A 20,185-nucleotide genomic window follows, 5' to 3' on the forward strand; every position below is an offset into this window, starting at 1 on the left:
AGATCTGTTTTCCAGTTATAAGGAAGTTACTTATTCTAAAAGTTATTATAGTAAACTCTAAACTGAGTGCTTGAGTACTAATACATGAAACGAGTTACTAATGCAGTAGTCTAGTTGCTTGCTACTCAAATATGGTCCATGGACTAGCAGTATCAGCATCACCTCAGAGCTTGTGAGAAATGCAGAATCCCGGGCCCTACTCCATATCTACTGAATCAGAATCTGCATTTTAACAAGAAATACGAGTAACTCGTACACATTAAAGTTTGAGACTCGGTGGTCTAGTTAGTCATTCTGTGGTAAAATAGTTTTCTTAGGTTTTCACCTTCACTGTTACTAAGTAAAAATTTCAGCCATAGGATTATATCCCAAAATATCTTTGGGAATCATTATACAAGTAGAGTTTAAAAACTTGTGCATCTAATACAGGGGTGTCCAAATTTTGGGTTCCCTGGGCTACATTGGAAGAAGAAGAATTGTCTTGGGCCACACATAAAATACAAACACTAGAGGCCAGGCATGGTGGCTCATGTCTGTAACCAAGCACTTTGGGAGGCCAAGGTGGGTGAATCACTTCAGGCCAGGAGTTCAAGACCAGCCTGGACAACATGGTGAAAATTCATCTCTCCTAAAAATACAAAAATTAGCCAGCTGTGGTGGCACACATCTGTAATCCCAGCTACTTGAGAGGCTAAGACACAAGAATCACTTGAACCTGGGAGGTGGAGGTTGCAGTGAGCCAAGGTTGTGCCACTGCATTCCAGCCTGGGCAACAGAGTGAGACTCTGTCTCAAAAACAAAACAAAACAAAATACAAACACTAATGATAGCTGATGAGCGAAAAGAAAAAAAAAATTGCAAAAAAATTTCATAATGTTTTAAGAAAGTTTACAAAAATTTGTGTTGGGTTGCTTTCAAAGCTGTCCTGGGCCGTGGGTTGGACATGCTTGGTCTAATGCTTTAAAAAACTTTATTTAAAATTTGTTGTAATATGTTAGGAGATTTTAAAAGATAAAAATGACAGCTGGTTTCAACTTCACTCACTGGCTTTCTGGCTTGGTTGATAAACATGAATAATTGAAGTTGCAGACAAAATGCTCAGCAAGTAATATGTTCATATAATTTTTTCTCTTACTGCATTAACATTTTTCTTTGTGTGACTATTTATATTTAATATAATTTATCATAGGACCCCCAAGTCTTTTTGTTTCGGTTAATTGTTGAATGGTTTTGTTTCCAGTCGCAGTCTAGCAGAAGCTTGTTCAGATGGGGATGTTAATGCTGTTCGTAAATTGCTAGATGAAGGCAGAAGTGTAAATGAACATACAGAAGAAGGAGAAAGCCTGCTGTGTTTGGCTTGTTCAGCAGGGTATTATGAATTAGCACAAGTAAGCAGAAATAATCTTTAGCGATTAAAATTGTGGAAGGGTTTTGATGTTTTATTTATTTTTGTCACTTATAAGATAGATTATAATTAGAGGCCAGAGTCTTCTCTTCCCCCATCCTCCTTCCCTTTTTGGTAGTAGGTAAAGTAGAAACAGATAACACAGTTTATTTTGTTGCCTGTACATGTAACTGAGAATGATTCATTTTTCTGCCACTTACTCAAAGCTAATCCTAATGAATAAGAAACAAATAGATATAATAATAATTTTAAATTTGTCCTTTGAAATAATATACAACTATAATGGAAAGTAGTCATTATTTTCATCACATTCAGGTTACCCCAATTCTTTTAATTTTTTTCCTTCTATGTTAGAACAGTACTGGGAATTAACCATGTTTTCACCAGTTTCTGTCTTGTGAGTATAGTTTTGCTGTTCTTTGGCTAGATAACCTCAAGCATAACATTCTTTGACAAGAGCCATCACATTTTATAATAGGATGGCTAATATGATTGCATACTTTATTTAAATATTAATATGTAATGATATTGTAAAATATGTAACCTGGCATGTTAAGCAGTGAGTATTGGCATAATTTTTTCAAAAGGTCATTATTGATTTTTCCCCACCCCTATTCTAGAAGAATATCTTCAGAGATTCAGTATATTCTCTAGAAATACTATTGAATAGTAAGAATTAACAATTTCTCTGTGTGTATATGTGTTTTAAAGGTATTGCTTGCTATGCATGCTAATGTTGAAGATCGAGGGAATAAAGGAGACATAACTCCCCTGATGGCAGCTTCCAGTGGAGGTTACTTAGATATTGTGAAATTATTACTTCTTCATGATGCTGATGTCAACTCCCAGTCTGCAACAGGTATGTAGAAAATGATGTATTAATTGGGAGAAAAAATTGACATAATTATTACCTGAGAGAGAGAAAAATTAGATTTCTGAGGAAAACCAGTATAAACCTACAGAAAAATCTTAGCCCTTGTGTAGAATCTTTGAGTAAAATACAAATTAATTTGACATCCTCAAAAGTCTTTAAAACACACTTAGAGTCTCCTTTAGTCAAGATTGAGTTTTTGTGGTATGAACATAATGGAATATTATTCAGACTTAAAAAAGGAGGAGATCCTGCCATTTGCCACAACATGGATGGACCTGAAGGACATTATGCTAAGTGGAATAAGCCAGACACAGAAAGAAAAGTATTGCATGATCTCACTTTTTATTTTCCTCACAGTCTTAAGGACATAGGTATGCATGATCTCACTGAATATTGAAAATTTACAAAAAGCATTAAATATATAGAGATAAGACATTGCTTACTGGGTCAGGGGTGGGGAGAAGAAATCGGAGAAGTAGGTAAAAGGATACAAAGTAGCAAATATGTAGAATGAACAAGTCAAAAAGCTTGATGTATAACATGAGGACTATAATTAATAATAGTGTATTATATTCAGGATTTTTTGCTAAATGAGTAGATTGTGCTGCTCTTGCCACAGGGGGCAAAATTGGGTAACTATATGAGAAAAATATGTTAATTTGTTCTATAGTAACCATTTTACTATATATGTATCTTATAACAACATGTCATATACCTTATGTATGTAATATATATGGAGGCAAAATTATAAACTGTATTTCTTATAATTCTTTATCTTCAATATAATACTTTTTAGATTATAGATAAACCTGAGTGTTTACCCTATAGGGTTTTACATGTTGAGTTTGCTGAATACATTTACTAATAAGATATTCTTTTTTTTTTTTTTTTTTTTTTTTTGAGATGGAGTCTCGCTCTGTCACCCAGGCTGGAGTGCAGTGGCACGATCTTGGCTCACTGCAACCTCCACCTCCCAGGTTCAAGAGATTCTCTCACCTCAGTTTCCCAAGTAGCTGGGATTACAGGCGAGTACCACCACTCCCGGCTAATTTTTTGTACTTTTTTAGTAGAGACGGGGGTTTCACCATGTTGGCCAGGCTGGTCTTGAACTCCTGATCTCATGTGATGTGCCCGCCTCAGCCTCCCAAAGTGCTGGGATTACAGATGTGAGCCACCAAGCCTGGCTGAGATATTCTTGTATAGCAACAGTCCCCAACCTTTTTGACACCAGAGACAATTGGAAGACAATTTTTCCACACATGGGGGAGGGAGGAGGGGATGTTTTTGGGATGAAACTTTCACCTCAGATAGTCAGTTGTCTCATAGGAGTGTGCAGCCTAAATCCCTCGCCCATCATTTATTTGAACTGAGCAGCTTTGTGCATACTATAGTTGGAACCCTTGAAAGTGGCTCCCTGTATTAATTAAATACAGAAAATATCTCTTATATTTACATAAAAGAAGACAGTTAATGTTAGAGTGTGTTGGTGAACCACCAGATTGATTTACTTAATTTTTTATCTGATCATGAAAATAATATATGCTCATTGTAAGAACATTTCAGAAATGCTGAGAAGTAGGAAGAATAAAAGATTACTCTCCCATAAACTCTGTGGCACAGAAATCACTGCTATTACTGTGTTAGTTTAGTTCCTTCCAGTATTTTTGATGTATAAAATTATGTAGTTGAAATTATACCCTATGTGCAATTTTGTTTGACTTCACTTATTTTCTATTTTATTAACTTTTTTTTTTGAGATGGAGTCTCGCACTGTTGCCCAGACTGGAGTGCAGTGGCGCGATCTCGGCTCACTGCAAGCTCCGCCTTCCAGGTTCACGCCATTCTCCTGCCTCAGCCTCCCTAGTAGCTGGGACTACAGTTGCCCGCCACCATGCCTGGCTAATTTTTTGTATTTTTAGTAGAGACGGGGTTTCACCGTGTTAGCCAGGATGGTCTTGATCTCGACCTCGTGATCCACCCACCTCAGCCTCCCAAAGTGCTGGGATTATAGGCGTGAGCCATCGCTCCAGGCCTATTTTATTAACTTCTTAACAAACTTTTTTAAAGGTTGCGTAATATTTCCTTGAATTGATATACCACAAATTTTAGGGGCAGAGGGCATTAATTGGTTGTGAACTATAGCAAAAGTTGTTAAATTAAGATGATAAAATCAATTGCTTTGTTCTGGTTAACAGCATTATGCTATATACACACTCCTTTGAAAAATACTCAAAAAAAAAAGGCCGGGCGTGGTGGCTCATGCCTGTAATCCCAGCACTTTGGGAGGCTGAGGTGGGAGGATCACGAGGTCAGGAGATCGAGACTATCCTGGCTAACACGGTGAAACCCCGTCTCCACTAAAAATACAAAAAAATTAGCTAGGCGTGGTGGCAGGCGCCTGTAGTCCCAGCTACTTGGGAGGCTGAGGCAGGAGAATGGCATGAACCCAGGAGGCGGAGCTTGCAGTGAGCCGAGATCCTGTCACTGCACTCCAGCCTGGGTGACAGAGTGAGACTCCGTCTATAAAAAAAAAAAAAAGAAAAATACTCAAAAAAGAGGATACTGCCATCAAGGAAGTTTTAAATTTCCCCTTGAGGATTCTTGGTGATCATCAAATTCAGTGGTTTTTAAGGTTGTTTTCTGTCAAATAACTCTAACTTTAAGCCAAACAGTATATGGAAGCACAGATATAATATTACACAGATAAAAGAGGAGTTGATCTAAAGTAGAGATAGTTGGGGGCTTTAATTTCTGGAACCTAGGTCTCCCCATCTTCTTCTGTGCTGAGGAACTTCTTGGAAGGGGGGGATTCTAAAGTTCTTTGGAAGACAGTTTGAAAACCACCATGTTGTTCTCAGTACCTTTATTTTTAAAAAGTAGGTGAACATTTTGAGAGAGAAAAGGGCTTGGTTGAGATGAAGTCCCCCCTTCTTTTTTTTTTTTTTTTTTTTTAGCTGAAATAGATACACTATGTAGAAGGAAGGGATTATTATATACCATGCAGTAAGCACATGCTCTTTGATGGGCTCGTCCGTACACTCTCCATGTGGCCATTTCAGACATTCTTCTCAAACCCCACAGATACCCCTCCTCGCTTCCACTGATTTCCTTAACTCATACTTCATTGGGAAAATAGAGATTTCCAGAAGGAAATTGCATCATCATCTCACCAATAATTTCTAGTCAAGTTCGTATTTTAATTAATTCGTTCATTTTGTTCAGTAAGTTGCACCTACTGCCTGCATGTCAGAATCACTTAAGAGAGCTTGTTAAAAATACAGGTTCCTAGAAGTCTTCCTTCTGTACTCCAAAGCAGTCAGTCTCAGGAGAGACCAGGGATCATAAACCATAGCTCTGTATTGCAGCTCTGTGAGGGGATGTGGTCACCTGCCTTTACTTAATGCATTTTGTTTGATGCCAGATGTCCTTTTCTGCCTTTAGGAATCCTACTTAACTTTTGAGGCCCAGTCCAAATGTAGCTGCTGCTGCTTTTTAAAAAAACAAACAAACAAAAAATCCCAGTTTTATTGAGATATAATTCATATACCATAAAATTCACTTGATTTAAGTATACAATAATGATTTTTAGTAAATTTATAGAGTTGTACAATCATCAGTACAATCTAATTGTAGAATATTCCCATCACCACAGAAAGATCTCTATGCCCATTTGGAGTCCCCTCAGTTATTCAGACAACTGTTACTCTACTTTCTGTCTCTATAGATTTGCTTTTCTGGCCTTTTTATATTGTTCAGATCTTTATAACATATAGTCTTTTGTATTGGGCTTTCCAGAAAGTCTTTTGTATTGGGCTGAAGTGATCCTCCCACCTCTTTCCTCTAGAGGAGCCGGGACTACAGGGGTATGCCACCATGCCTGGCTCAGTTTTTTTTTAGTAGAGATACTGTGTTGTTCAGGCTGGTCTCAAACTCCCTGGGTTCAAGCAATCCTCCCACCTTGGCCTCCCAAAGTGCTGGGATTACAGGTGTGAGCCATCGCACCTGGCCAGAAAATCTTTTAATTAGTAGGAAAATTGGCCAGGCGTGGTATAATTGGCGTAATTGGTATAATTGGCATAATTGGTATAATTGGCATAATTGGCAGATTACGCCTGTAATCCCAGCACTTTGGGAGGCCAAGGCAGGTGGATTACCTGACGTCAGGAGTTTGAGACCAGCCTGCCAACATGGTGAAACCCTGTCTCTCCTAAAAATACAAAATTAGTGGGGCATGGTGGTGGGCACCTGTAATCCCAGCTACTCAGGAGGCTGAGGCAGGAGGATCACTTGAAGCTGGGAAGCGGAGGTGGTAGTGAGCCAAGATCGTGCCATTGCACTCCAGCCTGGGCAACAGAATGACACTCTGTCTCAAAGAAAAATAAAAGAAAATTAAGGTGATGCTTCTAACCAATGATAACGAAAAAAAGTTGAGATAATAGTTGTGATTTGTGTAAGGGAATTGAAGAGGTATACCTAGAGCATTAGCATAATCATAATTGTATCTGTTCTGTCATGATTGTATATTTCTTTTTAAATCTTTTATTTATTTTAATTTTTTAAATATGTATTCTGCTCATGTATTATATTTCTTTTTCTTCTTTTTAGGAAACACCGCACTAACTTATGCGTGTGCTGGAGGATTTGTTGACATTGTTAAAGTGCTCCTTAATGAAGGTGCAAATATAGAAGATCATAATGAAAATGGACATACTCCCTTAATGGAAGCAGCCAGTGCAGGTCATGTGGAAGTTGCAAGAGTTCTTTTAGATCATGGTGCAGGCATCAACACTCATTCTAATGAATTCAAAGAAAGTGCTCTAACACTTGCTTGCTACAAAGGTACTTAATATATGTATGAATATTTATAATGTTTTTCGTAACCACTTCGATTATTTGAGTATTGAGTATTTGAGTTTACTTTATATTGCTTATGTTTTCCCTGTGCTATAAAATTATCTAGTTTATAAGAAATTATATAGGAAGTCTATTTTAGTCTATATCGCCTGTAATATAGTTTTCTAGTATATGTTTATTATTTTAATTCAGATTTATTGGGTTAACTGTGAAGTTAACCCAACTACTTAGCTTAGATTTAGAGGGTTTCCATTATTTAATAACTTTTGTTTTATATGATTTTTCCAATGTTTATTTAAAAAATAGTACATGCCAAAGTAATAATACACACAATACTGAAAACCTGAAAAACACAGAGTAACACAAACAAAAGAAATTTTTTTTTTTTTTTGAGACAGAATGTCGCTCTGTCACCCAGGCTGGAGTGCAGTGGCGCGATCTCAGCCCACTGCAACCTCTGCCTCCTGGGCTCAAGTGATTCTCGTACCTCAGCCTCCCAAGTAGCTGGGACTACAGGCATGCACCACCATGCCTGGCTAATTTTTGTATTTTTAGTAGAGATAGGGTTTCACTATGTTGGCCAGGCTGGTCTTGAACTCCTGACCTCAAGTGATCCTCCTGCCTCAGCCTCCCAAGCCTCCCAAAGTGCTGGGATTACAGGCGTGAGCCAACACACCCAGCTAAAGAAAAGAAATTTTAAAATGACGTGTAATGCTACCATCTAAAGATCAAAAAGCATGTATACAATATTTTAGTGTATACATTTCCAGTTTGTTTTTAAGTATGTTTATATACAAACATATATATATATTTTAAACAAAATAGTTATACTCTAACAGTTTTATAATCTACTTATTTTACTTAGCAGTGTATCATGGACATTTTTCATCTCAATAAATATTCTTTATTTTTTATTTTTCATTTATTATCATTGTTTTTTTGAGATGGAGTTTCACTCTTGTTGCCCAGGCTGGAGTGCAATGGCGTGATCTCGGCTCACTGCAACTTCCGCCTCCCGGGTTCAAGTGATTCTCCTGCCTCAGCCTCCCTAGTAGCTGGTATTACAGGTGCATGCCACCATGTCTGGCTAATTTTTGTATTTTTAGTAGAGACAGGGTTTCATCATATTAGTCAGTCTGGTCTCCTGACCTCAAATGATCCACCTGCCTTGGCCTCCTAAAGTGCTGGGGTTATAGGCATGAACCACCGTGCCTGGCCTATTTTTTATTATTTTTAGAGACAGGGTTTTGCTGTATCACCCAGGACGGAGTGCAGTGGCACTATCATAGCTCGCTGCAGCCTCAAACTCCTGGGTTCAAGCGATCCTCCTGCCTCAGCCTCCTGAATAGCTAGGATTACAGACTCACACCACCATACCCAGCTAATTTTATTTTTATTTTTTTGTAGAGATGGGGGTCTCACTATGTTGCCCAGGCAGGTCTCAACCTCCAGGCCTCAAGTGATCTTCCTACTTCAGACTCCCAAAGTGTTAGGATTACAGGTGTAAGCCACCATGCCTGGCCTCAATAAATATTCTTACAATGTAACTTTTGATGATTATGTACTATTTCACTATTTCATTTAGGATTAAAATTGGTTGCATATGTCACAAAATCTAAATTAACGATTTGAGCAGAGAAATTCAAAGGTAAGCCGTTTAGGGCTAGTATGGCAGTTCCATTGTCATCAAGAGCTCATAATTCTATTTTTCTGCTCTGCTATCCTAGTATGAGGTTTGTATCCGCAAGGTTACAATAAACCTAAAACCAAGATGATAGCTAGGACCCCAGCAGTTCACATTCTAGGAAAGACATTAAGGGCAATATAAGGAGTGCCTCTCAATTTAGTAAGCTCCCTTTAAAGAGTCTTCCTAGGTGTGCGGCCTTATAACTACCACTTACATCTCATTGGCTACACATAACTGCAAGAGGGGCAGAGAAACATAGTCTTCTAGTCAGGTATGTTGCTGCCCAGATGAAACTGGAGTTCTATTATTAAAAAGGAATTAAAGAATGCTGGGTGCAGTAGCTCACACCTATAATCCCAGCATTTTGGGAGGCTGAGGCAGGAGGATCTCTTGAGGCCTAGATCAGTCCTAGCTACTCAGGCAGCTGAGGTGGATGGATCCCTTGAGCCTTGGAGTTTGAGGCTGCAGTGAGCTATGATCATGCCACTGGACTATAACCTGGCCAACAGAGACCTCGTCTCTTAAAGTGAGAAGGAATAAGAGAATGGATATTAGATAGGGAACTAGCAGTCTCTGCCAAATACATCAAATAGATGCACCATAATTGCCTATTGTTGGACACTTAAATTCTTCCCAGGTTTTCACTATTATTAAAAACACTGATCACATCCTTGTGCAGACATTTTTGCATAACCTCTGATTATTTCCTTAGGATAAATTCCTGGAAGTGGAATTGCTGGGTCAAAGGGTATGGACATTTTTAATGGTTTTGCTACATATTGCCAAATTGCCTTCTAGAAAGGTTCAACCAATTTATACTCCCACCAACAATGTTTGAGAGTGCCCTTTGCCCCACTCTACACCCTCAGCAACACTGGGTTTTATCATTCTTTTTAATATTTGCTATTTTTGATAGTAAAAACATGGTGTCTTGTTTTAATTTGCATTTCTTTAATAGGAAGGTTTAATATTGTTTTCATCAGTTTAATATTCACTTGCATTTCTTTGTTGAATTATCATTTCATATCCGTCACCCATTCTTCTGGAGTGTTTGTCATTTTCTTATTGACTATCAAGGCTTTTTATATATTCACTGTATCAAGAGGATTGGAATTATTTTAAATGGAGTTTTCTGTGCCTGCTTATTGCCACAGTGGGTTTATGGTTATTTTAAAGCTGTTTTTCTGGAATATATGATGCCAAGATACTTTACTTGGCTTTCTATTTGATCTCAGTGTTTTGATTAGATAAATAACTTATGTATTTTCAACCAAGGTAAAAGCATTATTGCTTTACTTAACTTGAATTATGTGCCTTGGACTAATTCAGTCTTTAAAGCCTAGATAATAAGACCTTGAAAAAAGCCTGTATATTGCTTTGAATGGGCTTTGTAAAACTGTTACTGATTTATTTATTGAATGCAAAATAAGTTATCAAATTCTTGTATAGACATCTGAAGAAAAAGATTCCATACCTCAATATTTAAATATTAAACTGATAGTGAATTCTTTTAAAATTTTTGTTCCTTTTTTCAAGGCCATTTGGATATGGTTCGCTTTCTACTTGAAGCTGGTGCAGATCAAGAGCACAAAACAGATGAGATGCACACTGCCTTAATGGAGGCCTGCATGGTAATTTTAAATTACACTCACTTGAGATTTTATGGGAAGAAAAGGTCGTATGTGTTTAAGCCTTTAAGAGTGATTAATTGCCGGGTGCAGTGGCTCACGCCTGTAATCCCAGCACTTTGGGAGGCCAAGTCGGGCGGATCACATGGTCAGGAGTTCGAGACCAGCCTGACCAGTATGGTGAAACCCTGTCTCTACTAAAACTACAAAAATTAGCTGGGTATGGGGTGGGTGCCTGTAGTCCCAGCTACTCGGGAGGCTGAGGCAGGAGAATCGCTTGAACCCGGGAGATGGAGGTTGCAGTGAGCAGAGATTGTGCAACTGCACTCCAGCCTGGGCGATAGAGTGAGACTCAGTCTCAGAAAAAAAAAAAGTTATTAATTGGTGTTGGGTTTATATAATTTCTTAATGCTAAATTAAACAAAGTTGATGCTTGAATGCATCTGCTTTTGGAATAGAACAGTCAAAGTATTTGGCCTTAGGGATATTATTGATAAAACTCTAATTCTGGAGATAGTAGACATAGTTCTAGTGTTTTTACAGTTTCATATTAAAATCTTAAATAGCAAATTGACCTCAAAATATATTGACTCAAACTGTATGGATAGCCTATAAAACATTTAACTGTTTTTTTAAAGGATACTATAGAATCATACTTTTAACACACAATTCTCTGTGTCACAGAGAATAATCACCTTTAATGCTATCAATCCAGAAATCCTTTTTCTACTTCTGTAAGCACATATATATATCATGCGTATATGCATATCTAAAAGAGAGTGCAAATACAAAGAAATTCAAAGCATTCTGATAAGTATTTAAGACAGATTTAATGGTAAGAAAATTACCTGGAAGTACAAATGCATTTTTTCAGATGTGATTAAATAAGCTCATCATTACACATGTTAATTTCTATTTTGTTGACTATTGCTGTTTAACGAATCACTCAAAACATAATGGCTTAATGCAGCAGCTACATATTACCTCTATCTTTTTTTTTTTTTTTTTTTTGAGACAGAGTCTTGCTCTGTTGCCCAGGCTGGAGTGCAGTGGTGTGATCTTAGCTCACTGCAGCCTACCTCCCAGGTTCAAGTGATTCTCGTGGGTCAGCCTCCCAAGTAGGTTCAAGTGATTCTCGTGCCTCAGCTTCCCAAGCCTCCCACCTGTATCTTATACTATCTCATATATCATATGATTCTATGGGTTGATTGGGTGGTTTTTCTGTTGGTCTCTCTCTCTCTCTCTCTTTATTTTGAAGACAGACTCTCAGTCTGTTGCCCAGGGTAGAGTGCAGTGGCACTGTCATGGCTCATTACAGCCTGTACCTCCTGTACTCAAGCAGTCCTCTCGCCTCAGCTTCCTGAGTACCTGAGACTAGAGGGGCACGTTACCATGCCCAGCTAACTTTTAAATTTTTTGTAGAGACAGCATCTCACTATGTTGCCTAGGCTTTAAGAAAAGATTTATTTGTTTATTATTATTTCTTTGGAATTCCCCTCTTAATATATGTATGCAAGATATGTTAGCAGAATCTATCAAAAAAAAATTCAAGAATTTGGCTGGGTGTGGTGGCTCATGCCTGTAATCCTAGCACTTTGAGAGGCTGAGGCGGGTGGATCACTTGAGGCCAGGACTTCAAGACCAGCCTGGCCAACATGGTGAAACCCCATCTCTACTAAAATACAAAAATTAGCCAGGCGTGGTAGTGTGCACCTGTAATCCCAGCTACTTGGGAGGCTAAGACACAAAAATCACTTGAACCTGGGAGGAGGAGGTTGCAGTGAGCTGAGATCACACCACTGCACTCCAGCCTGGGTGACAGAGTGAGACTCTGTCTCAAAAAGCAAAACAAAACAAAAACTTCAAAAATTCAAGAAAATTCAAGTAAAACAATGTATTGAGAGCCTAGAGGAGATAGGCACAATAGCAGTTCCTTGATCTGTTGACATTTATAAATCCTTATTTTCTTTTCAATTAGAAATGTATTTCAACTACCAGATGACTCAGTACAGTAATTTGGTTAAAATATTTTATTTTACATGTATTTGAAGTATTAGTAAAACTAAAATTTTAATGTGAAGTCATCTGTTTTTGGCATATATCAAAAGTGATTAAGTCTGGGCTAGTCAGTTAAGTATAATAAAAGTCTTGATGGATATTGAAATTTAACAATTAAGGTTTCTTTATTTAATTCTTTTTTGTTTTTGAGACAGGGTCTCTATCATTCAGGCTGGGTGCAGTGGCGTGATCTTGGCTCACTGCAACCTCTGCCTCCTATGCTGAAGCAGTCCCTCTGCCCTCAGCCTCCCAAGTAGCTGGGACTACAGGCGCACACCACTATGCTTGGCTAATTTTTGTATTTTTTGTAGGAACATGGTTTCACCCTTTGCCCAGGGTGGTCTCAAACATCTGGGCTCAAGCTATCTGTCTGCCTCAACTTCCCAAAGTGCTGGGGTTACAGCTGTGAGCCACTGTGCCCAGCCTTATTTCTTTAATTAAAGAACTACTAAACCTTATTTTTCTACTCAGTATTTATTTTTCATTAGCAACATTATGGTCATTTTTGAAATACAGTACAATATAGCCTCTGACCTTATGTGTCACAACAAGCATTAAGACCTACATAAAGAGCAGTTTCCAAGATGGCCAAATAGGAACAGCTCCAGTCTACAGCTCCCAGCATGAGCGATGCATGAGACAGGTGATTTCTGCATTTCCAACTGAGCAAACGGCACACCAGGAGATTATATCCCACGCCTGGCTCGAAGGGTCCCACACCCACGGAGCCTCCCTCATTGCTAACACAGCAGTCTGAGATCAAACTGCAAGGTGGCAGCCAGGCTGGGGGAGGGGCACCCACCATTGCTGAGGCTTGAGTAGGTAAACAAAGCGGCTAGGAAGCTCAAACTGGGTGGAGCCCACCGCTGCTCAAGGAGGCCTACCTGTCTCTGTAGACTCCACCTCTGGGGGCAGGGCATAGCTGAACAAAAGGCAGCAGAAACCACTGCAGACTTAAATGTCCCTGTCTGACAGCTTTGAAGAGAGTAGTTGTTCTCCAAGCACGGAGTTTGAGATCTGAGAATGGACAGACTGCCTCCTCATGTGGGTCCCTGACCCCCGAGTAGCCTAACTGGGAGGCACCCCCCAGTAGGGGCAGACTGACACCTCACACGGCCGGGTATCCCTCTGAGACGAAGCTTCCAGAGGAATGATCAGGCGGGAACATTTGCTATTCAGCAATATTCGCTGTTCTGCTGCCTCCGCTGCTGATACCCAGGCAAACGGTCTAGAGTGGACCTCCAGCAAACTCCAGCAGACCTGCAGCTGAGGGTCCTGACTGTTAGAAGGAAAACTAACAAACAGAAAGGACATCCACACCAAAACCCCATCTGTACGTCACCATGATCAAAGACCAAAGGTAGATAAAACCACAAAGATGGGGAAAAAACAGAGGACAAAAGCTGAAAATTCTAAAAATCAGAGCAACTCTCCCCCTCCAAAGGAACACAGCTCCTCACCAGCAACGGAACAAAGCTGGATGGAGAATGACTTTAACGAATTGAGAGAAGAAGGCTTCAGACAATCAAACTTCTCTGAGCTAAAGGAGGAAGTTCGAACCCAACGCAAAGAAGCTAAAAACCTTGAAAAAAGATTAGACGAATGGCTAACTAGAATAACCAGTGTAGAGAAGTCCTTAAATGACCTAATGGAGCTGAAGACCATGGCACAAGAGCTACATGATGAATGCACAAGCCTCAGTAGCCGATTAGATCAACTGGAAGAAAGGGTATCAGTGATTGAAGATCAAATGAATGAAATGAAGCGAGAGGTTTGGAGAAAAAAGGGTAAAAAGAAATGAGCAAAGCCTCCAAGAAATATGGGACTATGTGAAAAGACCAAATCTACGTCTGATTGGTGTACCTGAAAGTGACGGGGAGAATGGAACCAAGTTGGAATACACTCTGCAGGATGTTATCCAGGAGAACCTCCTCAACCTAGCAAGGCAGGCCAACATTCAAATTCAGGAAATACAGAGAATGCCACAAAGATACTCCTCGAGAAGAGCAACTCCAGGACACATAATTGTCAGATTCACCAAAGTTGAAATGAAGGAAAAAATGTTAAGGGCAGCCAGTGAGAGAGGTCGGGTTACCCACAAAGGGAAACCCATCAGACTAACAGCGGATCTCTCGGCAGAAACTCTACAAGCCAGAAGAGATGGGGGCCAATATTCAACATTCTTAAAGAAAAGAATTTTCAACCCAGAATTTCATATCCAGCCAAACTAAGCTTCGTAAGTGAAGGAGAAATAAAATCCTTTACAGACAAGGAAATGCTGAGAGATTTTGTCACCACCAGGCCTGCCCTAAAAGAGCTCCTGAAGGAAACACTAAACATGGAAAGGAACAACTGGTACCAGCCACTGCAAAATCATGCCAAATTGTAAAGACCATCAAGGCTAGGAAGAAACTGCAACTAACAAACAAAATAACCAGCTAACATCATAATGACAGGATCAAATTCACACATAACAATATTAACCTTAAATGTAAATGGGCTAAATGCTCCAATTAAAAGACACAGACTGGCAAATTGGATAAAGAGTCAAGACCCATCAGTGTGCTGTATTCAGGAGACGCATCTCACTTGCAGAGACACACATAGGTTCAAAATAAAGGGATGGAGTAAGACCTACCAAGCAAATGGAAAACAAAAAAAGGCAGGGGTTGCAATCCTAGTCTCGGATAAAACAGACTTTAAACCAACAAAGATCAAAAGAGACAAGGCTATTACATAATGGTAAAGGGATCAATTCAACAAGAAGAGCTAACTATCTTAAATATATATGCACCCAATACAGGAGCACCCAGATTCATAAAGCAAGTCCTTAGAGACCTACAAAGAGACTTAGACTCCCACACAATAATAATGGGAGACTTTAACACCCCACTGTCAACATTAGACAGATCAACGAGACAGAAAGTTAACAAGGGATATCCAGGAATTGAACTCAGCTCTGCACCAAGCAGACCTAATAGGCATCTACAGAACTCTCCACCCCAAATCAACAGAATATGCATTCTTCTCAGCACCACATCGCACTTATTCCAAAATTGACCACATAGTTGGAAGTAAAGCACTCCTCAGCAAATGTAAAAGAGCAGAGATTATAACAAACTGTCTCTCAGACCACAATGCAATCAAACTAGAATTCAGGATTAAGAAACTCACTCAAAACCGCTCAACTACATGGAAACTGAACAACCTGCTCCTGAATGACTACTGGGTACATAATGAAATGAAGGCAGAAATAAAGATGTTCTTTGAAACCAACGAGAACAAAGACACAACATACCAGAATCTCTGGGACACATTTAAAGCAGTGTGTAGAGGGAAATTTATAGCACTAAATGTCCACAAGAGAAAGCAGGAAAGATCTAAAATTGACACCCTAACATCACAATTAAAAGAACTAGAGAAGCAAGAGCAAACACATTCAAAAGCTAGCAGAAGGCAAGAAATAACTAAGATCAGAGCAGAACTAAAGGAGATAGAGACACAAAAAAACCCTTCAAAAAAAATCAATGAATCCAGGAGCTGGTTTTTTGAAAAGATCAACAAAGTTGGTAGACCTCTAGCAAGACTAATAAAGAAGAAAAGAGAGAAGAATCAAATAGACGCAATAAAAAATGATAAAGGGGATATCACCACTGATCCCACAGAAATACAAACTACCATCAGATAATATTATAAACACCTCTATGCAAATAAACTAGGAAATCTAGAAGAAATTGATAAATTCCTGGACACATACACTCTTCCAAGACTAAACCAGGAAGAAGTTGAATCCCTGAATAGACCAATAACAGGCTCTGAAATTGAGGCAATAATTAATAGCCTACCAACCAAAAAAAGTCCAGGACCAGATGGATTCACTGCTGAATTCTACCAGAGGTACAAGGAGGAGCTGGTACCATCCCTTTTGAAACTATTCCAATCAATAGAAAAAGAGGGAATCCTCCCTAACTCATTTTATGAGGCCAGCATCATCCTAATACCAAAGCCTGGCAGAGACACAACAAAAAAAGAGAATTTTACACCAATATCCCTGATGAACATCAATGCAAAAATCCTCAATAAAATACTGGCAAACCAAATCCAGCAGCACATCAAAAAGCTTATCCACCATGATCAAGTGGGCTTCATCCCTGGGATGCAAGGCTGGTTCAATATACGCAAATCAATAAACGTAATCTGGCATATAAACAGAACCAAAGACAAAAACCACATGATTATCTCAATAGATGCAGAAAAGGCCTTTGACAAAATTCAACAACCCTTCATGCTAAAAACTCTCAATAAATTAGGTATTGATGGGACGTATCTCAAAATAATAAGAGCTATCTATGACAAACCCACAGCCAATATCATACTGAATGGGCAAAAACTGGAAGCATTCCCTTTGAAAAGTGGCACAAGACAGGCATGCCGTCTCTCACCACTCCTATTCAACATAGTGTTGGAAGTTCTGGCCAGGGCAATCAGGAGGAGAAAGAAATAAAGGGTATTCAATTAGGAAAAGAGGAAGTCAAATTGTCCCTGTTTGCAGATGACATGATTGTATATTTAGAAAACCCCATTGTCTCAGCTGAAAATCTCCTTAAACTGAAAAGCAACTTCAGCAAAGTCTCAGGATACAAAATCAATGTGCAAAAATCACAAGCATTCTTATACACCAATAACAGACAGAGAGCCAAATCATGAGTGAACTCCCATTCACAATTGCTTCAAAGAGAATAAAATACCTAGGAATCCAACTTACAAGGGATGTGAAGGACCTCTTCAAGGAGAACTACAAACCACTGCTCAATGAAATAAAAGAGGATACAAACAAATGGAAGAACATTCCATGCTCATGGATAGGGAGATTCAATATCGTGAAAATGGCCATACTGCCCAAAGTAATTTATAGATTCAATGCCATCCCCATCAAGCTACCAATGACTTCCTTCACAGAATTGGAAAAAACTACTTTAAAGTTCATATGGAACCAAAAAAGAGCCCACATTGCCAAGACAATCCTAAGCCAAAAGAACAAAGCTGGAGACATCACGCTACCTGACTTCAAACTATACTACAAGGCTACAGTAACCAAAACAGCATGGTACTTGTACCAAAACAGAGATATAGACCAATGGAACAGAACAGAGCCCTCAGAAATAATACCATGCATCTACAACCATCTGATCTTTGACAAATCTGACAAAAGCAAGAAATGGGGAAAGGATTCCCTATTTAATAAATGGTGCTGGGAAAACTGGCTAGCCATATGTAGAAAACTGAAACTGGATCCCTTCCTTACACCTTGTAGAAAATTCAAGATGGATTAAAGACTTGAATGTTAGACCTAAAACCATAAAAACCCTAGAAGAAAACCTAGGCAATACCATTCAGGACATAGGCTTGGGCAAGGACTTCATGTCTAAAACACCAAAAGCAATGGCAACAAAAGCCAAAATTGACAAATGGGATCTAAGTAAACTAAAGAGCTTCTGCACAGCAAAAGAAACTACCATCAGAGGGAACAGGCAACCTCCAGAATGGGAGAAAATTTTTTCAATCTACTTATCTGACAAAGGGCTAATATCCAGAATCTACAAAGAACTCAAAAAAATTTACAAGAATAAAACAACCCCATCAAAAAGTGGGCAAAGGATATGAACAGACACTTCTCAAAAGAAGACATTTATGCAGCCAACAGACACATGAAAAAATGCTCATCATCACTGGCCATCAGAGAAATGCAAATCAAAACCACAATGAGATGCCATCTCACACCAGTTAGAATGGCGATCATTAAAAAGTCAGGAAACAACAGGTGCTGGAGAGGATGTGGAGAAATAGGAACACTTTTACACTGTTGGTGGGACTGTAGACTAGTTCAACCATTGTGGTAGACAGTGTGGCGATTCCTCAAGGATCTAGAACTAGAAACACCATTTGACCCAGCAATCCCATTACTGGGTATATACCCAAAGGATTATAAATCATGCTGCTATAAAGACAGATGCACACGTATGTTTATTGCAGCACTATTCACAATAGCAAAGACTTGGAACCAAGCCAAATGTCCATCAATGATAGACTGGATTAAGAAAATGTGGCACATATACACCGTGGAATACTATGCAGCCATAAAAAGGATGAGTTCATGTCCTTTGTAGGGACATGGATGAAGCTGGAAACCATCATTCTCAGCAGACTATCACAAGAACAAAAAACCAGACACCGCATGTTCTCACTCATAGGTGGGAATTGAACAATGAGAACACTTGGACACAGGAAGGGGAACATCACACACCGGGGCCTGTTGTGGGGTCGGGGGAGCGGGGAGGGAAAGCATTAGGAGATATACCCAATGTAAATGAGGAGTTAATGGGTGCAGCACACCAACATGGCACACGTATACATATGTAACAAACCTGCACATTGTGCACATGTACCCTAGAACTTAAAGTATTAAAAAAAAAAGACCTACATAAATTTTGACATTAAAAATTTGAAATTAAAGAAGGATATTTATGGTGATAGGTAGAATTGATACCCACCATGAGAATATTTTATTGTTAATTGACTTACTATCTATGCAGATAGGCCATGGTAAAAATTTTTTACAAATGAATGTCTTTATTTTTACATCATTACAAAATCTTTGCCTCATTGCAACAAGGTGTTGTGATTAGGAAAAATATAGGATGGTGTCAATCCAGAGACATTTATGTTGGTGACATAATCCCAAGTGGTAATGACTTCACATAATTTGTTGTGTTATTTTTTGCCATGCCTTTGTTTCTGAAATAGATGTAATACAGTTTCTACATTTGAATATGACTCCTGAGTTTGAGAGTATGACTATATTTGACCTGGCAGTAGTATAATCTTGTTATTTTGAGGTAGCATTGACTATAGATTTCACAGTTTTTTGAACTTCAAAAAATGGAAATTTAAAATTATTTGGATTTGTGACTGTTATGTCACCAAGTCTCATTCTTTTGGAGAATTTTGGGCTTGCTCAAAAGTTGGTTAAAATAATTTGAAAATTACTTAAAAGCAATATTGATGAACTTTTGATAAGGCTCAGATGAGCATGATAATATATATGCTGTCTATGCTGAATCTTCTAATCTTGTCTTTTTTCTTCCTTTTTCCAATCTCTTGCTTTCTTCTCTCCCACTTAAAAAAATCTCAAAACAAAAAATTTCTCTCCTTCTTTCTTTACTTCTGAAAATCTGCAGGATGGACATGTAGAGGTGGCACGTTTGCTTTTGGATAGTGGTGCTCAAGTGAACATGCCTGCAGATTCATTTGAATCTCCATTGACGCTAGCTGCCTGTGGAGGACATGTTGAATTGGCAGCTCTACTTATTGAAAGGGGAGCAAATCTTGAAGAAGTTAATGATGAAGGATACACTCCCTTGATGGAAGCTGCCCGGGAAGGACATGAAGAAATGGTGGCACTACTCTTAGCACAAGGTAAAGCAGTTTTACTTCTTTTAGAAAAATCAGTTTTCTTTGGATGTTTTGTGTTAGTACTGGTGAAGTTTACTACAGCTAGCATATATATATATATATATATATATATATATATATATATATATTGCATTGATGATAAATTACCCTGGAGGAAACCACAGAAGCAGAGAAGACAGAGATGATTATCACAATTCAGAAAATTA

The 20,185-nt window shown here is 38.7% G+C and overlaps 1 protein-coding gene across 12 annotated transcripts in view; it reads left to right on the forward strand.

Annotated features, from left to right (window-relative positions):
* Positions 1 to 20,185, forward strand: part of ANKHD1 (ankyrin repeat and KH domain containing 1) — a 135,906-nt gene that overhangs the window by 34,961 nt on the left and 80,760 nt on the right. For all 12 annotated transcript variants that reach the window (XR_010157020.1, XM_016953937.3, XM_054684627.2 and 9 more), the window contains exons 4-8: positions 1,241 to 1,388; positions 2,117 to 2,264; positions 6,885 to 7,118; positions 10,357 to 10,451; positions 19,745 to 19,982. Coding sequence is in view for 11 of the 12 variants with exons in the window: in XM_016953937.3 (XP_016809426.1) it covers positions 1,241 to 1,388; positions 2,117 to 2,264; positions 6,885 to 7,118; positions 10,357 to 10,451; positions 19,745 to 19,982 (863 nt within the window). In the remaining variant the exon portion in view is untranslated. The remainder of the gene's footprint in view (positions 1 to 1,240; positions 1,389 to 2,116; positions 2,265 to 6,884; positions 7,119 to 10,356; positions 10,452 to 19,744; positions 19,983 to 20,185) is intronic.

Source organism: Pan troglodytes, chromosome 4 (genome assembly GCF_028858775.2).
Source record: "Pan troglodytes isolate AG18354 chromosome 4, NHGRI_mPanTro3-v2.0_pri, whole genome shotgun sequence".
NCBI lineage: Eukaryota > Metazoa > Chordata > Mammalia > Primates > Hominidae > Pan > Pan troglodytes.